Below are 24,261 nucleotides of genomic sequence, written 5' to 3' on the forward strand. Positions count from 1 at the left end.
TTGACTGGGCTAGATTGATCAGCCACTACTTGCACGAACAATTGAAGAACCTGCAGGAGAAAAAGTCTCAGTCCTTTTTCATGAGTTCCTACCTATTCTATATGCTGGCACGAAGGGGTGGATTCGATGGGCTGCCAGCAAGAGGAATCATGGGCTGCAGGCCAGCTTAGCTAAAGGTGCATGAATGTTATCCTCAACTACATCTCCACAACGTGAATTCTTACAAGTTGGCGAATGACACCTTCACCATGTACCTGACACGACTTATGCAAAATAAGTTGCACCTGAGGTTGTCTCCACAAGCAAATGCTTTGGTCCAGAAGTATGGCGCCTCATTCCTGCAATTCCCCAAGTTCACCTACATCAAGACACAGGGTTTCTCCTTCCAATCTTACAAATTGCCTAGATATTTGTCAAATAAGCTTATATTGCTCGAGCTCATGAGGCAATTGACTGCCTATGATCAGCTGCAGAACAAGAAGAAGAAGCAATCTATTGAATTTCCAGTTGTCTTGGGGGATTTCATGGAGATATGCCCAGGATTGGAGGCTGCTGAAAGTGCAGCAAGCAAGTTGGCATTCTACCGACTACCATTTTACACTTCCAGGGCCCAATATGATCCTTACAGCCAGATCAGGAAGGTTGTCGGTGTCAAATTCATACATAGATTTCACTTGGAAGATTACTGGGCCGGTGCCGAGGATGACTTTGAGGTCCGAAGAAGAATGCACTCCAGACTGCCCCTTGACACCATCAGAATAAGTGAGATCCATCAGGTGCCAGACCAGGTGAAGGAAGACCCAGATTTGATGCAACCCGAATTCGAGAGGATAAAAGATCAACCTATCCTGTTGCCAGATTGGTTGGAGCCTGAGGTAGATGATTTGAACATTTTGGCTAGGTCAATGCTAAAATTCACTAAGCACTGGATTGACAAGCAGACAAGAAAGTTGGTTGAAAACCATGTCCCTCTGACATACCAGCTGATGGGAAATCTGGATTCTCACAGCGAGGCAACTGAAGACTCTTCACAAGGTCAGGTAGGAAGAGAGGCCCAGATAGACAAAGGAAAAAGTGCCCTGAAGAGGCCAAGGATATCAAAGACGAAGGATGCCCAATAGGAAATCCCACGCGAGGTTCAGCAGGAAGCCCAGCAGGAAGAGCCTCCACAAAAGAGAACGAGGGCAGGAAGGGAACATTCGCCAATCAGCTCCGCGAGCGTACAAGAAGTAGAAATGTTCCCACATCCCACAAGCCCACTTCCAGGAAATGTTCCAGCACCTGATATACTCAACATCAATGCTTCACAGGGCCGTCATCAGCCAAGAAGTCAGAGGCAAGAGGTTTCCCCGCACCTGGAAGAAGTTCGCCAGGATAATTTCATAGAGACTATCCTTGGCAAAATGGAAGAGGAATCTCAAGAACAAGAGCTTGCAGAGGATTACAGCCATTCCATCCCTGCGCCGGATTGGTTGGTAGGTAGATTGGGAAACGAAGCAGGAGGGGAGCCCAATCCTACTCAGGAATTAGAAGAATTATTAAAAAGGATGGATCAACTACCGGAAAGAAAGGCCCCCCGGAAGTTTTCCAAGGTAGTCAGGGAAGAATCCGGAGCCCGGACCTTGCACATTGTTGAACCTGCGGTGGATAAGGATAAGAGTGCGATCAGGCAGGAAGATTACGTCATCAGACAGGTGGATCTTGGCCATGCTTCCACCAGTCAAGTAATGGGAGATTTCGACGATTCTTCCTTTGCCATGAAGGAGAAATTGCTGAAGTCAAAAGCAAAATGTAAGCGGCTGAAGGAGGAAAATGGACTTCTATGCGAGTATGTCAGGAGTTTCAAGAAACCCCTTAGGGAAGCAGGTCCTTCATCCACTCCCCCTCCCTTCCTTCCCAGGGAAGTAATTGATGATGTAGAACTTACAAAGGCAATGGCACAGAATTCCCGAGAATGGGTAGAAGATGTTTATGCTAAGGCAGGGAAATTTGTGGAAGATCTAGCTTAGCTCCATTCGAGATTCGTGGCCCTCCTAAGTAGGTTGGAAACAGCAGAAGGACTATGGGAAGATGTTGACGTCTACCAAGACTTAACGATTTCTCGACTCGGGGCTCTAATGAGGACCCCAAGGCAAACACTGGTAGAAGGGAAAGTGATCCAGGAGAATGAAGCCTACGACTTTCCCCGATGGTTCTACGCCATCTGTTTAGAGAAGAACACCCTTGATAAATTCAGCATTGATTTCGTCACCTTGAAGGAATCTATCAGAGGGATACAGGAAGAAATCCTTAGTCCCATGGAAGCTTTATTTTCAAGGAAACTCGGCGACGGGGGAATAACAGTGAATTCCTTGAAATCCCAGTTGCATGATTTCTTCTTCGTCGGTTCGTTTCCTAAGGAACATTTTGCAAATGTTTCTTCATTCTCCGGTATGATGAAGAAAACACAGGAAGCCATGGCGGATTGGGAAAGTTTCTTTTCCAGAAGTGAAGAGGAGATTGCCTTGATGGAATTCAACATCGAGAATGTGCCAAGTGTCTCCATCGGGGAATTGGAGGTTGTCGTCAGTAGGTTCATTGCATACGCCATTAATGAGCGAGATAATGGTCGTCTATTTTTGGACGAAAATCTTTTGACTGAACAATAACAGCGTATTTATGGCTAAAGGAAACATTGACTAGGCGCAGGACCGATCAACGCATGCCACCCCAGGATAAGGGAATCTTCTTGCATGTCGTCCCCTCATAATGGTTTTATGACGGATTATTTTTGCATGTCGCCATCACTTGGAGAGTGATGGGTATTTATGATGACATTAGTTATATTCCGAACATGATCATCATCATGGGCGCTATTTTAGGCCCTTTTAAATTTATTGTAAGTGGGCATAATGGGTTATTTAATGCAGATTCCCACCTTGTTGCATAATGTGTGGACAATCTTTTGGGCAAACCCTAATTAGGGTTTTGCATGTAATTTGGGCTTGAGGCCTATATAAGGGGGTGACCCCCTCATTTGTAATGAGGAGAGACTATCGTCAGAGATTGTTGCTAAGAGTTTTGAAGCAAACACTTAATACATTGTTCAATTGTTGGTGTGTTCTTGTGTTGTTTTGGAACTCGAATGGTCTCGTTCTCTTCATAGATTAGATTTGTTTCCATGCAATTAGATGAACTAGATTTGATAGGATCGCTTGTTGCCAAATTCGCGCTCATACTTTTGGTGTGCAGCTGATTGTTGCATACCGTGCAAAGTTAGTCTAAGCCTCGTCATGTGTATGTTCAACTTCGATTGTTAGAAGAGATTGTTCTATCTGATGGTTTCTTTTGACAATTTGAAAATCCTTAGCACTCCCCCTAAATATTGCACCGCCTTCGTGTAAGTTGTGCTTTGCTGGCGAAGCGAAGCGCGGTTGGATTTTGCACAAGTTTATCCCGTCTCCTTGTTCCTAGGATTAGATTACCTTTAGTTTAGTTTCCCTCTACCCTGTTCCTATTTACTTTCTGCACATTTCATAATCCGAAAATCTAAAACTTAGAGCTTCATTGCAAATCATCCGCGTCAATAAATTCTCGAGCTTGCATAGATTTCTTCAACATACGTAAAGCCCCTTGGATTACCAGCAATCACATCGGCCAACTGAGTCACATCCACAGCATAAAAGGAACCTTGGAGTCAGTTGTCTGTTTCTCCTACTATATCAGCATGCAATCGTACTTTGATCAAGAGAGAGTGAAGTGACCGTTGGGCAACTTTATTCTGTGTTGGACGCTGTCATAAAAAACACGTCAACAGAATTGGCACTAGAAGGAGAGTTGTTTTCATTTGAAGAAGAAATTTTGTTGTTCAAAGGGGAAATTATGACTCAAGATGGTGCTACCTGGCACTAGAAGTTCACCTCCTGTTCTACAGCCTGGTTTGGGATTTCACGATCATCAGGAGGATATCATTGCTGACTTAGCTAATTTTCCTCAGAAGATAAGTAGAAGCGAAGAACAGTACAACGAAATTCGGCTGGTGTTGCAAGGAGAACGAGAGAAGGCTATTGAGATCGCTGTTGAGATTGAAAGAGATTTGCTCAACCAAAGGTTTCCACTTGCTCCACGTGCTCCCCGCCACCGGTGATCCAAGAAGCTGGAGCATATTAATTCATTCTCACCAGAAAGACATCAAAGGATTCTGCAATCTACCCCAGGAGCAAAGAAATTCCAAGAGCTTACATTCCAGCCAAGACGTGGGAAGAAGGAAAATGCATCCTCAAGTCAAGGTTCACCAAGTGTCGAAAATCTTACCCGTTTGTTCTAGACTCCACCATCACAGCGTTCAATAACAAGAGTAGCTACTACGGGTATTCAACAGAGGTTCACTCAAGCACCAACGCAACCAGTTGTTCAGCAGTAGCCGATACTTGCAATGGCACACCAACAGCAACAACAGCAGCCACACCAGCAACAACAAGAAGCCCCAAGGCTGAATTGGTGCCCTGTGAATGCCTCCCCACTCGCTTCTTTCGCAGCACATCACAACATGCCGAAGAATCCGGAACACTTCTACACCAAGTTCTACATTAATGATGTCAATCGCACTGCTGAAGAACATATTAAAGTATTTGAAGACACCCTCCAGAATCGGGATATCTGGCACGAGGATGTCGCCTGCCGGCTATTTCCATATTCTTTGGGCGAAGAGGTGTTCTATTGGTACATCAACTTGTCGGTGGACTCTATTGAAACTTGGCAACAAATGAAAGACACATTCTTGGCCAAATTCAGATTGCCCGTCTCCCCAACAGAAGTATATCGACAATTTATCGAAGTAAGGAGACAAGAACGGGAGCCAATTGGTGCCTTTAATAACAGATTCCAAAGAGCCTACTCCAGGCTACGCTCCCCTTACAATGTGAGTGATGAAACCGCCCGAAATATATACTATGCGGCACTGGATTGTTTCACCTCTATGTTCGTCTAGCAAACTAACCCCGCTGACCTGAAGGCGGCCTATGATGAAGCTTTCAAGATTAGCCTATGATCACCGGCGACTGCTGTAGGAACGACGCCTTACAATCCGCAAGTTGGTGTAGCAAGTTATCTCCCTGCCATCAATCCAGTCCCCGCACCAGCCAATTAGTTAGTGCCGCAACTGGGGGCCCCAATGTCACAGGCCCCACCATCGCAACCGGTCTATCTACAGAATACAACCACTCCATCCAGGACTCAGGAGGAAAGAGATGACATGAAAGAACTGATAGAGCAAGTGAAAAGGTTGTCTACTGAAGTAACTTACCTTAGAAATCAGAATAACTAGATGCAGAGCATGCAGAGAAATCATCAGCCGTACCAAGGAGGCAACAGAGGATACCATAATAACCCTCTGAATCATCATGAGAACCATCAAGGACACAGTGTCGGGCATCAAAACAACAATCATGGTTTTCAAAATAACAATAATAATCAAGGATTCCATAAGAAAGCATGGAACACAGCCCCAAATAATGGGGATGTGCCTTCACCGTTGGACAATCCACCACCCTCCGATAGTAGACCTGCAGATAAGATATTCCTCGCAGAAGCTGCCCTGTCAACTTGGTGTAGGCTACACAACACCAGCCAACATTCTAAGCTGCAGTGTCATGAATTCCAAGTAGCCGCTGATATTTTCCGGCAAGAAATGAGAAATTCTGAAGGTCTTGAAAATCCTCCAACCACGGGATATGAGATAGTCCCAACACAAAGATATGACCAGGCTCTTATTCTAGAGGATTTCAGATTCCCGCCCGAATTTGAAGATTACACGCCACCACAGGGATCTTACAGATTCCCACCAGCATCGGCAAATGGCCCCGTGGAGGCCCCAAGGTACCATGGATCCCCAAAAGTCTCACTTGACAAACCTCAAGTTAAAGATGGATACATCTTTCCTCCATTGAATAACAGTGTTTTGGTGGAAGCGATTGGCGAAGTTCAGGCATTTCAACAAACGAATGGAAATTCCACCCCAAGGGCATATCAGAGAATTATCGGAACCATGAGCCCCTCACATCTTCTATCCCTCCGAATAATTTCTCAACTCCGCCTAATCCCAACGCCAGCAACGTTCCTAGTCCACCGAAGGATTCACCAGAGTATAGACAAGCAGCCGCTCAGAATGAACGAGCCCCACCATCCGCTCAACCTGCAAAAAGGAGACAACAAGAGAATTCCCCCAGGGAGGAATTGAAAAGATTAAGCTCTTACGTTCTGGAAGAATTCAAGAAGATTAAGATAAGATTGCCCCTGTTCGAGCTAATGAAAATCTCTGAGGTGAGAGAGTCATTGTTGGGATGCCTGAGCGATGCTCCAGTACCTAGGAACGTCCCGTGAGCCATGACGAATGTTCAAAGGAATACGCCCAACAATTCAAACCTGGCATCAAACACGAACATTGTTCAAAATGGGCCACCAGTCTTCCCCAATGCATCTGACACTCCGCAGCAGCCCCCGAGCTTTATCGGAATGGTGTAAAACTCTCCTCATGATCCACAAGAGCAGAATCCTGCGGCGACTCAACCAGCCCTGCAAAATACCCCTGTAGCAAGGGAAGAAGAAACAACTCAGAAAGAAAGTGAACCTGTAAAGCCAACCTTTACAAAGATCATCCAGGCACTAGCCACGGATCAAGATTCACAGCAGGAGGCGAGGAACCAAGAAGTTATCAACGGCAGTGAACAGAAAAGGGAGCCCACAATTTGTTACACAGGAAGGGACGAGCCTGCTCCTTTCCTGGTCTCTGTCAGGATCTTCGGCAAACTCTTACACAACTGCCTAATAGACTTTGGTGCTTCAAGCAATGTAATGCCATTGGCAGTGTGTCAGAAACTAGGGATAATGCCTTTACATACAAATAAGAAGGTCACACAGCTGGACAAGACTGAAGTGCCCGTTGTTGGGGAGCTCAACAACATACACATGCAATTGGCCGCCGACCCTAGGGTGCAAAGCTGTATTGATATTTCAGTGGTGGACATCCCAGACGGATATGGCATGCTGCTAAGCAGAGATTGGTCGAGGAAGTTAAATGGATATATCTCCACCGACTTTTCCCACATGTGGCTTCCATGGAAGGGCGTTCCCAGCCAAATCAGAATTGATAGCACGCCCAAATTGCGCCTAACAATCACTGAATATGGAGAAGGCAATGAGGTCCTGTTTCTAGAAACCGACTTGGGTACCTACAGGCCCAAGGTTGAGGAAGTTTTGATGCTGCATGGCTCAACTAAGACGGAATGGAGAAAGGAAATGCTTGACTCCACGGAAATTCTTATTGAAGATGACCCTGAAGAACAACCAGGTGGAGGTAAGGATATGTTTGACAGTTTCAGAGAATTCGTCACAAGAAGTATGGAGCAAGAAGCCCAGTTGGGCAAAGGCATTGGCACCCAAGATCTGTTGCTACCCAATTGGTGCAGAATCCATAATGCCTTCCATTCAGAGCTCACTTGCGAAATGTGTAAACTCGCTATTAAGCAAGTAGTGAAGGTGGTTCCCTCAGACCCAACAATGGCAAATGTTGTAGAAACCACTAATCCTGAAGCCCTTTCCAAAGCAAGTCCGGATCATAAGGATTCCCAAAAGAGGGAAACGAAGACACAAGCCATCCAGCCACCCCAAAATCAAAATGCTGATCAAATTTGGACTCTAAGGTTTGATGGATCCAAATCCAAGAATGGGAGTGGCGTTGGAATTGAATTAATTAGTCCAACCGGAGAAGCTTACCTTGCTGCATACAGGCTACAATTCCCCTGCACTAACAATGTAGCCGAGTACGAATCATTGGTCCATGGATTGCTCCTGGCAATCCAGAAGGGCGCAAAGGCCTTGCACGTACTAGGTGATTCACAGATTGTGGTACGGCAAATAAGAAAATTATATGCTTGTCATGACAGAAGGCTGTGCCACTACCGTAACAGAGTATGGGACCTGATTGAAAGTTTTGATGCATTCAACATCAAGACAATACACAGAGGTGACAATGAGGCCGCTAATGCATTGGCTCAAGCAGCCAGTTCCCTGGAGCCCCTCGCCATGGAAGGTTTGAAGAAGTTTACGATAGAATTAACTTCGGTCCCCTCCGTGCCAGATAATGTTACGAACTTCCAAGTCTTCGAAGATGACAAACACATCTTGGATTTTCTTACAAACTCAGATGTGTTTATGGCACAAATCATTGATGAAGAAGAGCTTGAAGAAGCAGAATTTGATGCTGACGGGATAATGAACTTAAAGACAAATACTATCCCTCGTGGAATGATTGAGTTGGAAAGACTCTTCGATCCTGATAGGTTGAGCAGGAATCAAACTACAGAAGGAAGTGAATGCGAAGCTGTCAACCTAGGGAAAGATGGACAAACAAAAATGTGTTCATTGGGAAAGTTTGCACCCCAGAAGAAAAAGGAGTTTTAAAGAACCTGGAAGAATTCTCCGATGTCATCACATGGGGTTATGAGGATTTGAAAACCTATGATACTTCCCTTTTCACCCACACAATTCCATTAAAGCCAGGAAGCAAACCCTTCCGGCAGAGACAGAGGCCTATGAATCCATTACTAGAGCCACTGATTTATCAAGAAGTTAAGAAACTGCTCTCAGCAAGGATAATATTTCCTGTCAGGTGCTCGATGTGGGTCGCCAATCTAGTTCCGGTAAGGAAGCAAAATGGAAAAATAAGGTTATGTATAGACTTCCGGAATCTGAATAGGGCTTCTGAGAAGGATAATTACCCCTTACCCTCTCTAGATGAGGTGTTGCAAATCGTCAATGGATCTCAAATGATGTCATTTCTGGACGGGTACTCTGGATATAACCAAGTTCTGGTAGAGGAAGAAGACCGACTGAAGACGGCTTTTACCACCAAGTGGGGCACCTTCGCCTACAGAAGAATGTCGTTTGGCTTGATCAATGCAAGAGCCACCTTCCAGAGGGCAATGGACATAGTATTCCGTGACTTAGTGGGAAAATGCATAATAATTTACATGGATGACCTCACGGTATTTTCCAAAAGAAGGGAGGATCATGTTGATGATCTCAAGAAAATCTTTCAACGCTGCAGAAGGTACGGGATATCTTTGAATCCCAAGAAATGTATGTTTGGCGTTACTGAGGGGAAACTTCTTGGACATATTATCTCTAAGAAAGGGATCTCTATTGATCCAAAGCGCATTGAAGCCATTTCAAGGATCGGCCTGCCCGCCAGCCAAAGAGAATTGAAATCATTCTTTGGTAAGATTAATTTCGTCAGGAAGTTTATTACTGGATTCGCTGAAATCGTGAAGCCATTAAATGACATGCTGAAGAAAGGAGCAAAGATCGAGTGGACAGCTCCAACAAAGCAAGCATTCAAAGAGATAAAGCAAGCAATTGTCAATGCCCCGATCCTTGTCAGCCCCGATTATATCAAACCTTTCTATTTGTATTCCTTCGCCTCGAAACATACCTGCGCGGCAGTCCTCACCCAGAGGAATGAAGAGAAAGATGAACATCCGATTGCTTTCATGAGTTCTCCACTGAAAGACGCAGAATTGAGGTACCCAAACGTGGAGAAACAGGCCTATGCACTGGTCAAGAGTATTAAGAAGTTCAGACATTATTTATTGAGGAGCAAGGTGTTTGCCATTGTTCCTGATGCGGCTATAAAGACTTTATTAATGCAGAATGAATTGGGTGAGCGAAGAGGCAAGTGGGTCGCCACGATCCAAGAATATGATATTGAGATACAACCAATGAAGATAGTCCGAGGACAAGCGCTAGCACAAACAATTGCCACAACTGGGCCTGGACTTATACAACAGACTTATATTCTGGAGGAAGTGTCTCCCGGAGAGTGGTACGATGAAGTCGTTTTCTATCTACTTAACCACAGATGCCCTCCGCGGTTGAACCCTGACAACATTTTGATCTACAACAAGACTTGGGAGGAGCACCTCAAACATATTGAGGAAACATTGAGGATCCTAGAGCAAGAATCATTGAATGCGAAGGCTTCCAAATGTGAGTTTGGAATGGAGGAAATCTTATACTTGGGGCACAAGATTAATGCAGAAGGAGTGGGCGTGGATGAGAAGATAGCCGCTATCAGAGAATGGCCTAGACCTAAGTCCCTCACACAATTAAGGGGGTTTGTGCGGTTATGTAGTTACTACAGAAGGTTTGTACGAGGGTTCTCCAAAATGGCAGCTCCTCTCACCGATCTCACTAAGAAAGGGGCCTTCACTTGGAGCGAGGCAGCCCAAAGAGCTTTCGAAAATCTAAAGGAAGCTATGAGCTCATGCCCCGTTCTTGCTATTCCGGATTTTTCCCTTCCTTTTGAACTACAGTGTGATGCCTCCGGGGAAGGGATTGGAGTTGTCCTCCTGCAGAATAAACATCCCATAGCCTTCGAAAGCCGTAAGCTGACGGAAGCAGAAAGGCATTACCCCGTCTATGACAAAGAAATGTTGGCCATCATGCACACATTAGCCAAATTCCGCCACTACTTGGTTTGCACCAAATTCCATGGAAAAACAGATCGTAACAGCCTAAGATTCTTTTTAAATCAAAGGGATCTAAATGATAGACAACAGAAATGGGTCAGCAGGATTCAAGCTTATGACTTTGATATTGAGTACGTCAAAGGGACGACAAATGTTGTAGCAGATGCCCTATCAAGAAAGCCACAAATAAAAACCATGACTTCCATAAATACTGACTAGAGATATGACCTTTTGGCAGAAAATGCCAAAGACCCCTTTGCTAGCGAAATCTTGAGGGATCCATCAAACCATGCAGAATACAAAGTTGTGGAAGACCTTATTCTATATAAGGGTAGGGTGTACTTAGTGCCCAACTCTAAACTCAAGGAAGTAATAAATAAAGAGTACCATGACATACCATTGGTAGGACACCCAGGATTCTACAAGACATATAAACAGATCAGAGAACGGTATTCTTGGAAGGGACTTAAGAAGGAGGTACAAAAATACGTGCAAGAATGTACACAGTGCTAGAGAAACAAGGTGGAACACAACCACCCGGTCGGGTTGCTACAGCCATTGCCCATTCCCAACCAGAAGTGGGAAAGCATTTCAATGTATTTTATCACCGGCCTACCCAAGGCTGAAGGAAAAGACTGTATATATGTAGTAGTGGACCGTCTCACTAAATATGCACACTTCTTTGCCATATCAAATAAATTTCAAGCATCTCAAGTAGCAGAAGTGTTTTTTAAAGGAGTCTTCAGACTTCATGGGCTCCCCTAGAATATCATCAGTGACCGAGACAGTTGATTTATGGGGCAATTTTGGCAAGAAATCTTCAGGATGACAGGGACTAGCCTCACCCCAAGCACCATCATCCCCAAACCGCTGGACAAACTGAGATCGTCAACAAATGGATTGAAGAAATTATGTCACTAGGCAGCAGAAAGCTTGGACCAAATGGTTACATATAGGGGAATATTGCTATAATACTACACATCATATGTCAATCCAAATGAGCCCATTCAAAGCACTCTACGGTTATGAACCCACTTCTTTTGGATCACTAATTGCTCCAAAAAGTCAAGTGCCACGAGCAAGAGATTTTATTAAAAGAGCATGGACATCCTAAGAACTCTAAAAGATAACTTACATCAGGCCCAAAATCAGCAAAAGATATATGCTGATCGAAATCGCACTGAAAGATCATTCGAGGTAGGGGACTTCGTCTTCCTACGATTGCAGCCTTACAAGCAGTCTTCATTGAAATCTAATGGGGCAGAGAAGTTGAAGCTTCGGTTCTATGGACCCTCTCCAATCTCAAGGAAAGTAGGGGAAGTGGCATATGAACTAGAGCTTCCCCCGGATAGCTGCATCCACAATGTATTCCATGTGTCTAGGTTAAAAAAAGTATTGGGACAGCAGATATCTCCCTGCAAGGAATTACCTGCGCTAGATGATGAGGGAAAATTGACACTGGAACCAGAAGCACTTTTAGACGTAAGAGAAAGGAGAATAAAAAATAAGAGCATGGTAGAATACTTGATCTTATGGAAAGGACTACCAGAGGAAGATGCAACCTAGGAAGGTGAAGAAATCTTCAACCACCCAAATCTCCACATCACTTGAGGACAAGCAATGTAAGGAGGGAGGAATGTCATATTCCTGTGTAAACAGCAAACGCATAACCGAATCAGATTTACACGCAATGTATTATTTTCAACTTTTGAATTAATAAATTTTATGCGATTAGTTAAATTTATTTTATTTCAAATTGATAAAGTCTATGCGGTTGGTTAAGTATGTTTTTCCTTAACTAATAGCATGAATGGAAAGGTGTATCCTTTCCCAAAACCATTCGTAAAAGATGCCATGTTTTCCAAAAAGGTCGCACAGTTCATGGTAAGTATAAACCATGACCCCAGGGAAAGCACAGGAAAGTAAGAGGTGGAAAGCAGGAAATTGCTAGGAGAATCCGCAAACAGGTAACCTTTGTTACTCAGCAATATTATCATATCAGTTTCATTACTATGCATGGAACCCTACAGGATAGGCTGCGATTGTATCAGGTTGACACGATGAGGAGGGAGAGACATTGGTTCTTCCCAACGATGAAGAACCAGCATCTAAATCGTACAGAGCCCCCCCCCCCCCCTCCCATTGTTGGCAGTCGGGTACATGCCCAGGCTAGTCCGTCTGGGTGTCACAATGCAACCATGTTTTCTTATCGCTCTGTGAAGTGTCTTCATATGCAAAAATGTATTCTTTCTATTTTCCTGTAACTTGTCTTTAAAATCATCTGGAATGAACATAATATATGTAACTGTACAGTTTAATTGCTAAAAATCACAAATGTAGATCGATAAATAAAGACTCTTTGCCAATGGAATTACTCGTATCAATAATAAGCAAAAGTGCAGCAATCAAAGTAAATTGAAATTATCCCCCACGCTTAATATGCAACCTGCAACATCAGGTTTAGTTAGTATATCATTAAAATGCACTCTAGTAACAAATAAAAAGGGAATAAACCATAATCTATGTATTCACAGGTATATTAATATAATTAAAGGAAATGAACGCTAATGGATAATAATCATATTCTGCAATTAAGCCAGTTGTGATGAATCAATTCCACCATTAGTAGGATGGACATATGATAGCTAAATAACACAAATTTTGTAATTATTAATTCTAGGTCTGTTGTAAACATTGATTATCTTTCTATTTTCCCTGTTTGTTAACATATTCGGAACAAGGGAGTGTCAGCCAAGATCATACTAGGCCCATCCTTAGGTAACCCTACGAGCCCTAAGAGACGGGATGGGTTTGGATGGGCAGGCCAGCCTAGAGCATTACCCTAGCGTTCTGAATAAGTTTATTCTTATGCAAAAGTCATGTAACTGATTTAATATCATTGCTGACACAGGTTCATCATAATGTCTAAATATTGCAAGAAGCCCTAGATCCGATTTATTGCCCTTACCAAACTTTGGGAGTGATGAAATTGTTCCTAATCCCAAGAAGGCCAGGCAGGTACAGTAAGGGTTTTGAGGTATTCAAGAACTCACTGCATCATAATGACATGAAAAGGTCAAAACCTTGAAGGCAAGATAAGCAAGCAAAGATGGAGGATTGACTCGACCATAACAATGCTTCCCATCATCATCACCGCATTGAGCGAGCTTGAGATGTTGAGTATCAAGAGATATTGCTCAACATTCCTTCATGATAATCTATCAAGTGTACAAGCAAACTGACCTGTCATCCTAGTCATCATTCCACCAATCGGAGGGTTTCACATCAGCATGTCTAGATGCAATGAACCAACCATGGGGCCAAATATTCAAGAGAGGACATGTGTCCAAATATTGTAATTATTTCATTGGCTAAGTAGAGTTTGTTGTAACAAACCCTAATTAGGGTTTTATCTTATAATCTCGGCCATTGATCTCAAATTGATCTGAGCCTTTGAATTGTGATGAGCTCTCTATATAAGGCTCTAACTTCTCATTTGTAAAGGTAAATAGTGAATAGTGAATAGCAGGTTAATAGCAAATAGTAGATAGCAGCTAGAGTAGAGTAGGAGGAGAAAGTAGAAATTGTTGCCAAAGTTGTAAATAAACTTCCTTTTCATTGAAGTTATGGTGGAATGTGTTGTTTCTTTACAAGTGCATGGTTTCTTGTTGGATCTTCATGTTAGATGACAAATAATTAGATGAATGAAAGGAATTGTGCATGATTCATGGTGAAAAACCTAATCCATACCACTAGCAATTTGTCGATTGCAAATTCGCCTTGTGTGGTCAACTAGAATACTTGAATGAGGTTAAGTTCCATTGTTATTCAATCATTGATATACATTCATTTAACATAATATATGCTTGATAATGATTTGAAAATCATCTGATTTCCTTAGAAGATCGCACTAATCTTTGTGGAGTTGTTGCATTGCATGTCAAAGCAAAGCTTGGTCGAGTTCCATCAAAGATTGTCCATCATTCCTACATTCTTAGACTTCTTAAACCCTATCTTTTTCCCTTTTTTATTCTCCAAGCAAGTAGTTAGAATCTAAGTTCCGGTAGCATCTAAGCATTCAAGCATTCAAATATTCAATGTAAGGCCCCTTGGAGTAATAGCAATCGCAACGCCCAAGTGTGCTATCCACAAGTCATGACTCGACAGTAGGAACCTTGGAATCTTCCACTTGATCACATAGTTTAGCATTTGGGAGGACTTTGCCCAAGAGAGGATAAGATACTTTTGGGTATTTTATTTTGTGTTCGTATGTGCATAAAACACACATCAACAAAACCAGGACAGCATATTACACTCTTTTAAAAAAAATACTTTATTAGACCTTTTATTTTTAATAATTAAATATTATTGAGTTGGCATTTTTATAAAATAAAATCACAAGTTCAACTTAAAATATTATTTTATTATTTCCTTAGCTTAATCAAAAAAGAAGACATGCAAATCACAAGGTTTGTAACTAATTTCCTCACTTTACAAAACATTTGGAGTTTATTGACACCTTTGAAACAAATGTTTCTGAGTCAAAAATGACTAAACTCAACATATTCAAAAAAATGTTGATGGCCAAAAGACCACAAAGATAGTTTTTGATGATTTCTTTGTGAAAAAAAAAACAAGATCGTCAAGGTAACTTCAAACTTCAATACCAAAGTCAAAGATTCAATTTAAAGTTCAAATTAAGTACATTATTTTTCAAAAAAAATTAAGTATTTACTTTATTCATAAATTTATAAAGTTGAGGTGTGAAGGCCTTTGATGAGGGTTTTGTGTTTGGGGGATGGAGAGAAAATCCAATGGATTACATTTATGGATCGAATGTGGAGAAACTCCACCAACCTATTTATACAACAAGATACTACCTCAACCTAGGTTTTTCTTCGTTGATAATTTAATAGATTATAATGGGGAGCTTACGCAAAACCTCTCAACATGTATTTAGAAGATAACACCCAAGGTTGAGGTGAGTCACTTAATTATTTCAAAGTTACAAATTTACAAGCAAACTAGGCGAAAGCTTTTTACTTTACCACTAGCTATTTGACAAAGATCTACGTAGACACTAGGTAACAAAAATTAGAGTCTTTAATATCTTGTAGTTCCACATTATAATTATTAATATTGCTCAAATACACACTTTTGAATCTCATTTGTAGGTTCTTGGTGAGAAAATAGAGGTGGAAAAATCTTCGAAATCTTGCTCTTCAAATTTTGTCTCAACTTCGTAGTGTTTTTGGATGTGAGTAAAATTGTTGTTTGTTTGAGTCCATTCACATGAAGAAGAACAACAAGCTGACTCAACAACGCCTCAATGACCTATTTGTTTTGTAATACAACCTTTGGCTTTGCACAAAGGGTTGTCTTTTGTTTTGCATTTTGTACAAGTAACCTAGTTGGATGGTGCACAATATATAAAACCAAAAAAATCAAGGAAAGGAAGAACACATATAAGAGTTTACAAACATAGTTGACCCCTCAAATCTTTTTCCACTAGATAGATGAAAGTATGATTACTCTCTACGAAACCTCATCCATGACATGAATGTTAAAATAGAATAATGCTATAATAAAGAAAAAATTTGGAGAAGCCCTTAATGATAAAAGTAAAATAATCACTGTGTGTGTAGTTTTTGGGGAATGATGCATTAGGAGATGGCTCTGCGTGTGCGTGGGTGTCGTGCTAGGGCCGATGTGCCCTAGCCTGTGTCCTGCGCTCTACTTGCTTCGTTCCAGGGGGAGGGGGGGGTTCTTACTTGCTGGGGGTCGATTTTTGCTTGCTCGTGGTCAAGTTTTTTGGGCTACCACAGGGTTTTTTTTTTGCAACCCTTTTCTTTTTCTTTTGCTCTGGGTTGTCGTTGGGGTGTGTGGGGTTTTGGGGTTGGGTTTTCCGCCCCTCTTCTTTTTCTTCTTTTGGTATTTCCTCTGGATCCATGGAGAATAGAGGATTACCCTCTTCTCAGATGTCTCTGGAGATCTGGATATGGCGGATCCATCTCATTTGATGCATGCATGTGGAAAGGAACACATTGGTCATTCCCAATCAGGGGCAGGCGTCTCTTCTACGAAAGAGCCTTTTCGCATGAAAAAGGTGAATGGTTGTTTGGAGAGATCCCAAGATCGTCCAGTTCTGGTTATTCAACCTAAGCAAATTTCAAAGGATGTTGAATATTGGTGCAATCACGCTCTCATATGCAAATATATCGGTCTTCGCCTCTCTATACCTATTTTAGAGTCTTGGGCACGCCGTGTCTGGAATCCTAAAGGAGACATGGACCTACTTATGTCAGCCAATAACTATTTTCTGGTTATTTTTTCCAACCTGGCAGACAGGAACAAGGCTTTTGAGGGTGGCCCTTATTTTTTCAACCAGGTGGGACTCTTTATCAAACCTTGGCATATTGGCTTTAATTCTGCTGAGGAGCTTCCCTCTCGTGTGCCCGTGTGGATCTGATTGCCGAGGGTTCCGTTGGAATTTTGGAGAGAAGATATTCTTCACTCAATCTCACTGCTTCTTGGTAAACCTGTGGGTTTGGCTTCACAAACTCAAGATCAAAAGGTAATTTCCTACGCTCGTATGTGTAGAAGTTGATTTTAATAATCCTTTGCCAAACTTTATGGAAATCTGTTTGGGGACATCTTCTTGGATCCAACAATTGGACTATGAGACCCTGCCATTTAAATGCAGAATTTGTCATGAATATGGTCATTTACAGCAGAGATGTGCCAGAAATAAATCTTCTAAATTGGTTGTTTCCGATCCTCCTCACTCTGTTCTGGGGGAAGATAAGGGGAAAGCCCCTATGCCTAATGGTCTTGCTGATAAAGATGGCTTCATTCCTGTCAAACCTCGAAATAAAGACATGGGAAAGAAGAGAACCTAGTTGGATAGGCAAAATGATGTCACCCTAAATAGGTTTGAGGTTCTAGAGGATTTGGTCCAAGAGGAAGGAGTTCCAGTTGAAAGGTCCTTGGGTGCCCAATTTCAGCATGAGGTGCTGGATGGAGATTTCAAAAAAGAGGGTCGAGCCCTATGTCTGGAGAATCAACAGGATGTTCAAATGGTTATGGATTTGCCTTCCCATGTTCAGGACAACGGAGATCTTAGTGAGTCACAGGTCCCTGAAGGTGCAGTGGTCATGGCATCTACTCCTCCTTCCACTATAGTGGCCTCAGGTTCAATAAAGAGTAACAAAGCCCCACCAGTTTTAGGCTTACAGCAGAAGACCCTCAAAAAGGGTTCTTTAGACAAACCTTTAAGGAGTGGACGAAAAACAAATCAGGAAAAGGTTAAGCTCATTGGTGATACTTTGGTTGAGTCGGGGTCTGTGAAGCCCATTGATTCCCACTTCTCTCAACCACATAAATGATTGTGCTCTCATGGAATGTAAGGGGGTTGAACAGCATCCCTAGACAAAAGGTTGTTCGCGAATTAATTGACTCTAAGTCTCCTGATGTTGTTTTTATTCAGGAAACCAAGCTCTCAGTGGATGGTTTGGCCAGTTGTGCTTTGTGTGTCTGGCCCCAGGGCCTTTGGCAGGGAGTGAGCTCTCATGGCAGTTTCCCCAAGGAAAGTTTCCCCTTTGTGGTGGTTTTCTAGCAGGTCTTCCATTTCTATGGTCACTTCTAGCTTTGAGACTAGAGAAAGATGCCTCTTCTCTACTATTTATGCTCCTACTAATCTTGTGGGTAAGTCTCATCTTTGGGCTCACATCAATCTTGTTCAGGCTCAATATCCTTTTCTCCCCTGGATTTTGGCTAGAGATTTTAATGTCGTTACTAGTTTGGAGGAAAGCGAGGTGGGTTATTCAGGCTTGATCCTTCCTCAAATTTACTCAGAGATAATATTGGTCTCTTGAATCTCATTGATGTGAAGTCAATTAATGGTGTCTTTACATGGAATAATAGGAGGAGTGGTGTTGAGGCTATCTCTGAAAGGCTTGATAGATTTTTGGTTTCCTACTATTGGGTGCATGATAGGTGGTCCACCAATTCAGAAATTCTTGATTGGAGGGGTTCTAATCATTGGCCTATTAAGCTTTCTATTACATCTTTTAGAACCTCCAAAAATCCCTCTTTCGAATTTCAATTGATGTGGCTTCGTGATCAGTCATTGAGGGGACTTATGGTTGATTGGTGGTATGAAGGGGTGCCTACCCACGGGCGGGCTATGTACTCCTTTGGGAAGAGATTACAACATGTAAAATACAAGCTAAAGAGGAGGAATAAACAATGTTTTGGGAACCTGCATAGACACATGATGGAAGCTCAATCCAAGCTGGATGAGGTTACGCGTCAAATTAGGGATCAAGGGATGACTGTGGAGCTCAGTATGGCCGAGTCCCTTGCTCTAAAGGACTTAGAAGAGTGGGAGTTGCGTGAGGAGATTTTCTGGAAACAAAAGTCTTGTGTGGATTGGCTCCAAGAAGGTAATAGAAACACTGCTTTTTTTCATAATTTTGTTAAGGCTCGGAGGTATGGTAACTCTATTACCTCTCTCAGTTCTTTAGAAGGGGTTCATCTTTCATCTAAAGAAGAAATTGCTACGGAAGTTGTCAGTTTTTTTTCTAATTTGTTTACCAAAGAGGATCCTGAAGCTATGGTGGAAGAGAGGGCTATCTTGAACTGTATTCCCCCTCTTGTCTATGTTGAAATGAATGATGCTCTCTTGCGCCTCATTTTGTTGTCTGAACTTGAGGGGATTGTGTTTCAAATGAAAAAAGGCAAGGCGCCTGGCCCTGACGGGTTTCTTATTGAGTTTTTTCAAGAATTTTGGGAGATTATAAAGTATGATCTTCTAGATGTGGTTCAAGAATCTCATAGGAATAAACAAATGCTCAAATCTATGAATTCTAACTTCTTGGCTCTCATTCCTAAGGAGGGGGCTAATAGCTTGGATCAGTACAGGCCTATTGCTTTATGTAATGTTGTCTACAAGATAATCACTAAATTGATTGTTGAACGACTCAAACCTCTCCTCTGCACATTGGCTTCTAAGGAGCAAGGTGGTTTCATTGATGGAAGACAAATCCTTGATGGAGTTGTGATAGCAATGGAGGCTATTCATTCGATGGCTTCCTCTAAGGAAAAGGCTATGTTTATTAAACTTGACATGGCCAAAGCTTATGATAGGGTGAGTTGGGATTTCTTACAGAAGATCCTTTTGGCTTTTGGTTTTGGAGAAGAGTAGGTGAATTGGGTTCTTAGTTGTGTGACTTCTACCTCTTTCTCGGTTCTTATTAATGGGGAACCCTCAGAATTGTTTAGCGCTTCGCGGGGGCTTCGGCAAGGGGACCCTTTATCTCCCTATTTATTTATTCTCATGGCTGAAGGTCTTGGCAGATTTCTCACTTCCCAGGTGAGACATGGTCTTATTCAGGGCTGGAGTTGGAGTAATGCTCTACCTCCCTACTCTCATCTTCAGTTTGTGGATGACACAGGTTTGATGTGCAGGGCCAGAATCAATGAGGCAGTGAATTTCAAGAGAGCTTTGGATATCTATTGCAAAGCCTCAGGTCAAAAAATTAATGAAGATAAATCATCCATATATTTCTTTAATACCCCTCGGCTTCTTCAGAATAGGATTTCCAGGATCCCCAGATTTCAGACAGGGTCCCTTCCTTTGTTGTACCTCGAGATTCCTTTAAATTTGGGGGTTCATCTTGGAGATTTTTGGCAAGGAATTTTGGATAAATTTCGTTGTAAGGTTAATCGTTGGACTTACAGGTGGTTATCCTCTACTGGAAGAGTGATTCTTCTGAAGACTGTGGTGCAAGCGCTTCCCATTTATAGGTGTTTTGTGCAGGCTCCACCCTCTAGCTTTGTGAGAGAGTTCGATGCTCTTTCCCGTCAATTTCTTTGGTCTGGTAGTTTTCTTTCTTCTTAGTGGAGTTTAGTTAAATGGGACTCTGTTTGTAGACCGAGACATGTTGGGGGTCTTGGCCTCAGATCTATTGCTTTGGTTAGCAAGGCCTTGGCGGCTAAGTTGTATTGGAGGTGGTGTAACAGTCAGCATCAAGACTAGGCCAAGATTTTAACCCACAAGTATCTCCTTGGTGCTAATGATCATGAGGTGCCTCGTCTTAGTTTAGCGGGCAGGGACTCTTGTATTTTGGATACTCTTAAAAAGGTGCCCAACTTATTAAAGATGGCCTTTTCTGAATTTGTAATAGAAGCTCTTTTTTGGCAGGATTCCTGGGATGGTCACCCTCCTATTCTGTCTAGTTATCCACAGCTTCAGCCTCTTTGCAACATTTTCACTGATGCTGGATGGGTTAAGGTGGAGAATTTTAAAATGGTTAGGCGCATTGGACAGGTTGAGGTGACTTGTTGGAAGGATCCTCTTGAATGGCCCTTGGGTGGTTCGGATGAAGATCGTGTGATGTTGGTTAATATCTTGGAGGGTTATGCTCAGCTTGATAGGCAATTGCATGGCCTAACGGATGTTCCCTGGTGGAAGAAGGTTTGGAATAGCTTCTCTTGGCCGGAATGTAATTTCTTCTTATGGCTGGTTGCTTAGAAGAAATGCCTCATGTGGGAGAATCTTCGTAAGAGAGGCTTCCAGGGATCATCTATCTGTTATCTTTGTATGCATAATGAGGAATACTGTTCCCACTTGTTTTTTCTATGCCCTTTCTCTAGGGAGATTTGGCACAAGTGGTGGGAGGCTTGGCAACATGCTTGTTTTCATGCTACCTCCTTAATTGAATTTTAGGATAGCTTGGGCAGACCCCCAGCAAAGACCTCTTTTCTTCAAGTGGCCTGGGCTATTGGGCCACCCCTTATTATCTGGAATTTGTGGCTGGAAAGGAATCGGAGGGTCTTTTGTGATTCACATATAGGGAGTCGTCAGCTGTGGCAGAAGATAGTTAATAGGCTTCAGGAGACAATCTCAGCTAAGTGCAATTTGTCTGAAAATGTTGATTCAAGTGATTGTGCTATTGTAGGGAATCTGCAATTGGAAAACATTAAAATGGACTGTGCTGCAGGAAATAGATCTCGACATGCAAAGCAGCGGATAAGTAGAGATGGAAGGTGGATTCCCCCTCCTATGGGAATCTTAAAAATGAATACAGATGGCTCTTCCCATGGGAATACTGGACATGCAGGTATTGGAGGTATAGGTAGAGGTGATGATGGTTGTGCAGTTTTTTTCTTCTCTATTTATATTGGGCAGCACTCTAACAATCTTATGGAAGCCCTATCTATTAAAATTGTTGTTGAGCGAGGATGTTCTTTAGGATGGAGGAAGATTATTTGTGAGTCGGATTCTCAGATTGTTGTGGACATGTTGAACAAACAAAACTTGAATGATGTGAGTTGGCAATTAGCTTCGGTGGTCAGACAGATTTTAGAACTATGTAATACATTGGAATTTGTCTCCTTTTGTCATATTCCCAGGGAGTGGAATAGAGTAGCTAATTGTTTGGCCAAGTGGGTTTCAGAGTATGTTGATGGTTGGCATTTTAGTGGAAGGGATGGTCTACCTCCTGATTATCTTGAAACTTTAGACAGGTTAATGCTAGAGGACAGGATGATGCAAGAGCACCCAATGGTGTAGGATAAATTTCCCTTTTATGTTTGATTCATTTTCATTGTCACTTTTGAGGCCCTTCGAGGCTCCGGATGAGCCTGGTTTTTGGTGTAATTCCAAAGTAGCTGGCCTTTGGCCTATATCCAACGTCATCTTTCTGAGGGCTTTCCGAAAAGGTATTATCATTGGAAATCTGACAGTTGGATCTATTGCTATGGTCACTGGACTTTGTAGTAGTGGTGCTGGCGGTTCTTTTAGGATCCTTTTAGTTTTTGTTGCTGTCTTGGTGGGCCTAAGGCCTGTTCTTTGTAATTCTGTGATTTCTGAATAAATCTTTACAAAGAAAAAAATAAAAAAGTAAAATAATCACACTGAGCTTATATCAAAAAGCATTAAACCTTGGTGTTGATACATACTCCTTAGTGAACAATGCAACCATGATTGCTCATAATTCAATACATCCTTTTAATAGTTTTCTAGTTGCTGATCTCTATTGTCATTAACTTATTTGATAAGAAATGTTTTGCATAAATTATGTCTGGATGCTACAAGTTTCTTCTTTTTCTCCTACAATATGGTGTCAGATCTGCTTTCTTGCTACCCTCATTTTATTGTGACTAACTTTTCTAGTTGATAATATAAATTTTTCAGTATAAAAAATAAATTCAATAAAAAGAATCACCTAACCCATATAAAAAATATATATATTTCATATAAATATACAAGATCCACGATATGACATACTGACAATGTAGTAACTTCAAACTTATCATGACTCGGAACAATATATTATAATATGTTTTTGAATACAAATTTACCCCTAGTTTGCAGCAGCTTGCATTTAGTGGCTTCATAGATGCCAAGTGCAGATCCAAATGCTACTGCACCCCTCACCATAGAGTTTGGAAATGCCTTCCAAGAAGTTCTGCAACATGCCATCAAGAGCATAAATAATCTAGGTCAATGATTAAATTTAATGGAATTCTCATCAATAATACTATTCAAATAGAGTCGGATCATAATGTAGTTCATAACAACATTCTAGACCACATATTTAACAAATATGGTAATGGCAACTAACATGTAGGTTAATTGAATACATCCAAATAATGTGATTGAAATTTTCATTGTAGGGTGCATCTTTAAATTAATAATATTAGATTTCCACAATCCATAATTTAGTTGTAGTTGCTTATAGATTAGAATTTGCTTGATTTTCTTTTATCAATTTCAGATCACACGCCATGATCCATCATTAGGATACACGGGAACTAAGAGAGGAAAAAAATAGTCAGTTACAGACTACAAGCAGCTCAAAAAGGATAAAGGATGGAAGGTGGCATGTAACTCAAAAAAGGGTGGAGAATTAGAAAAAAAGGTGGTGGCAAAGTGGGGGAAATTAAGTAAATAGAAGAGGAGAGGGAAAGCAAGAAGAGACCAAAGTAAAGGTAAGAGAGAATACTGAAGTATATATATATATAAAGGTAAAAACCAGCTAAGAAGGTAAATGAAAATAAACATATTGAACTAGCTGAAAATAATAGAAACAAAATGAGAAGCTAAATATTAAACGCTAGAAATTAAAGTATGAATAAACATGAGAAAAAAGTTACAATTATATTAAAATGTAACATTATACATATTAAAATAGTAAAAATGTTGAAATAAATGATAGGAATAAATTGACATATAGTAGGCAAAAAATAATAAATAGCTTATTGATATTATTATATAGCTAAATAATATAAGGTATCCAAAGATGCTATGATATAGTACTTAGTTATGAAATTCTAGACAAATATATAAATTACATATAGTGGGGAAAAAAAGAAAGCCAAAACAAGAATATGATAAAGAGAGAATAGCCTAATTATAGTTATAGAATCAATATAATATATAACCTAGATGCTAACATTAAAAACTAAGGTTATAATATATAAAATAAAACCAAATAGCATCAAAAATTAGGTTAAAATATACGGAAGGGATCTCCCATAATACATATAGCTTATTAATATTATTATATAACTAAATAATTCGGGTATAAGGTATCAAAAATATGCTATGAAATAATACTAGTTATGAAAATCTAGAGAAATATATAATATATATAGAGTAAACAATAAAAAGAAAAGCCAAACATATGATAAAGAGAGTACAACACAATAATAATTATAGAAACAATATAATATATACACTAGATGTTAG

The 24,261-nt window shown here is 41.3% G+C and overlaps 1 protein-coding gene across 3 annotated transcripts in view; it reads right to left on the bottom strand.

Moving 5' to 3' along the window:
• The window catches only part of LOC131034636 (uncharacterized), a 125,035-nt gene that overhangs the window by 92,597 nt on the left and 8,177 nt on the right, over nucleotides 1–24,261 (bottom strand). For all 3 annotated transcript variants that reach the window (XM_057966183.2, XM_057966185.2, XM_057966187.2), the window contains exon 2: nucleotides 22,872–22,978. In XM_057966183.2, the coding sequence (XP_057822166.2) occupies nucleotides 22,872–22,978 (107 nt within the window). The remainder of the gene's footprint in view (nucleotides 1–22,871; nucleotides 22,979–24,261) is intronic.

This window comes from Cryptomeria japonica, chromosome 11, assembly GCF_030272615.1.
Source record: "Cryptomeria japonica chromosome 11, Sugi_1.0, whole genome shotgun sequence".
Lineage (NCBI taxonomy): Eukaryota > Viridiplantae > Streptophyta > Pinopsida > Cupressales > Cupressaceae > Cryptomeria > Cryptomeria japonica.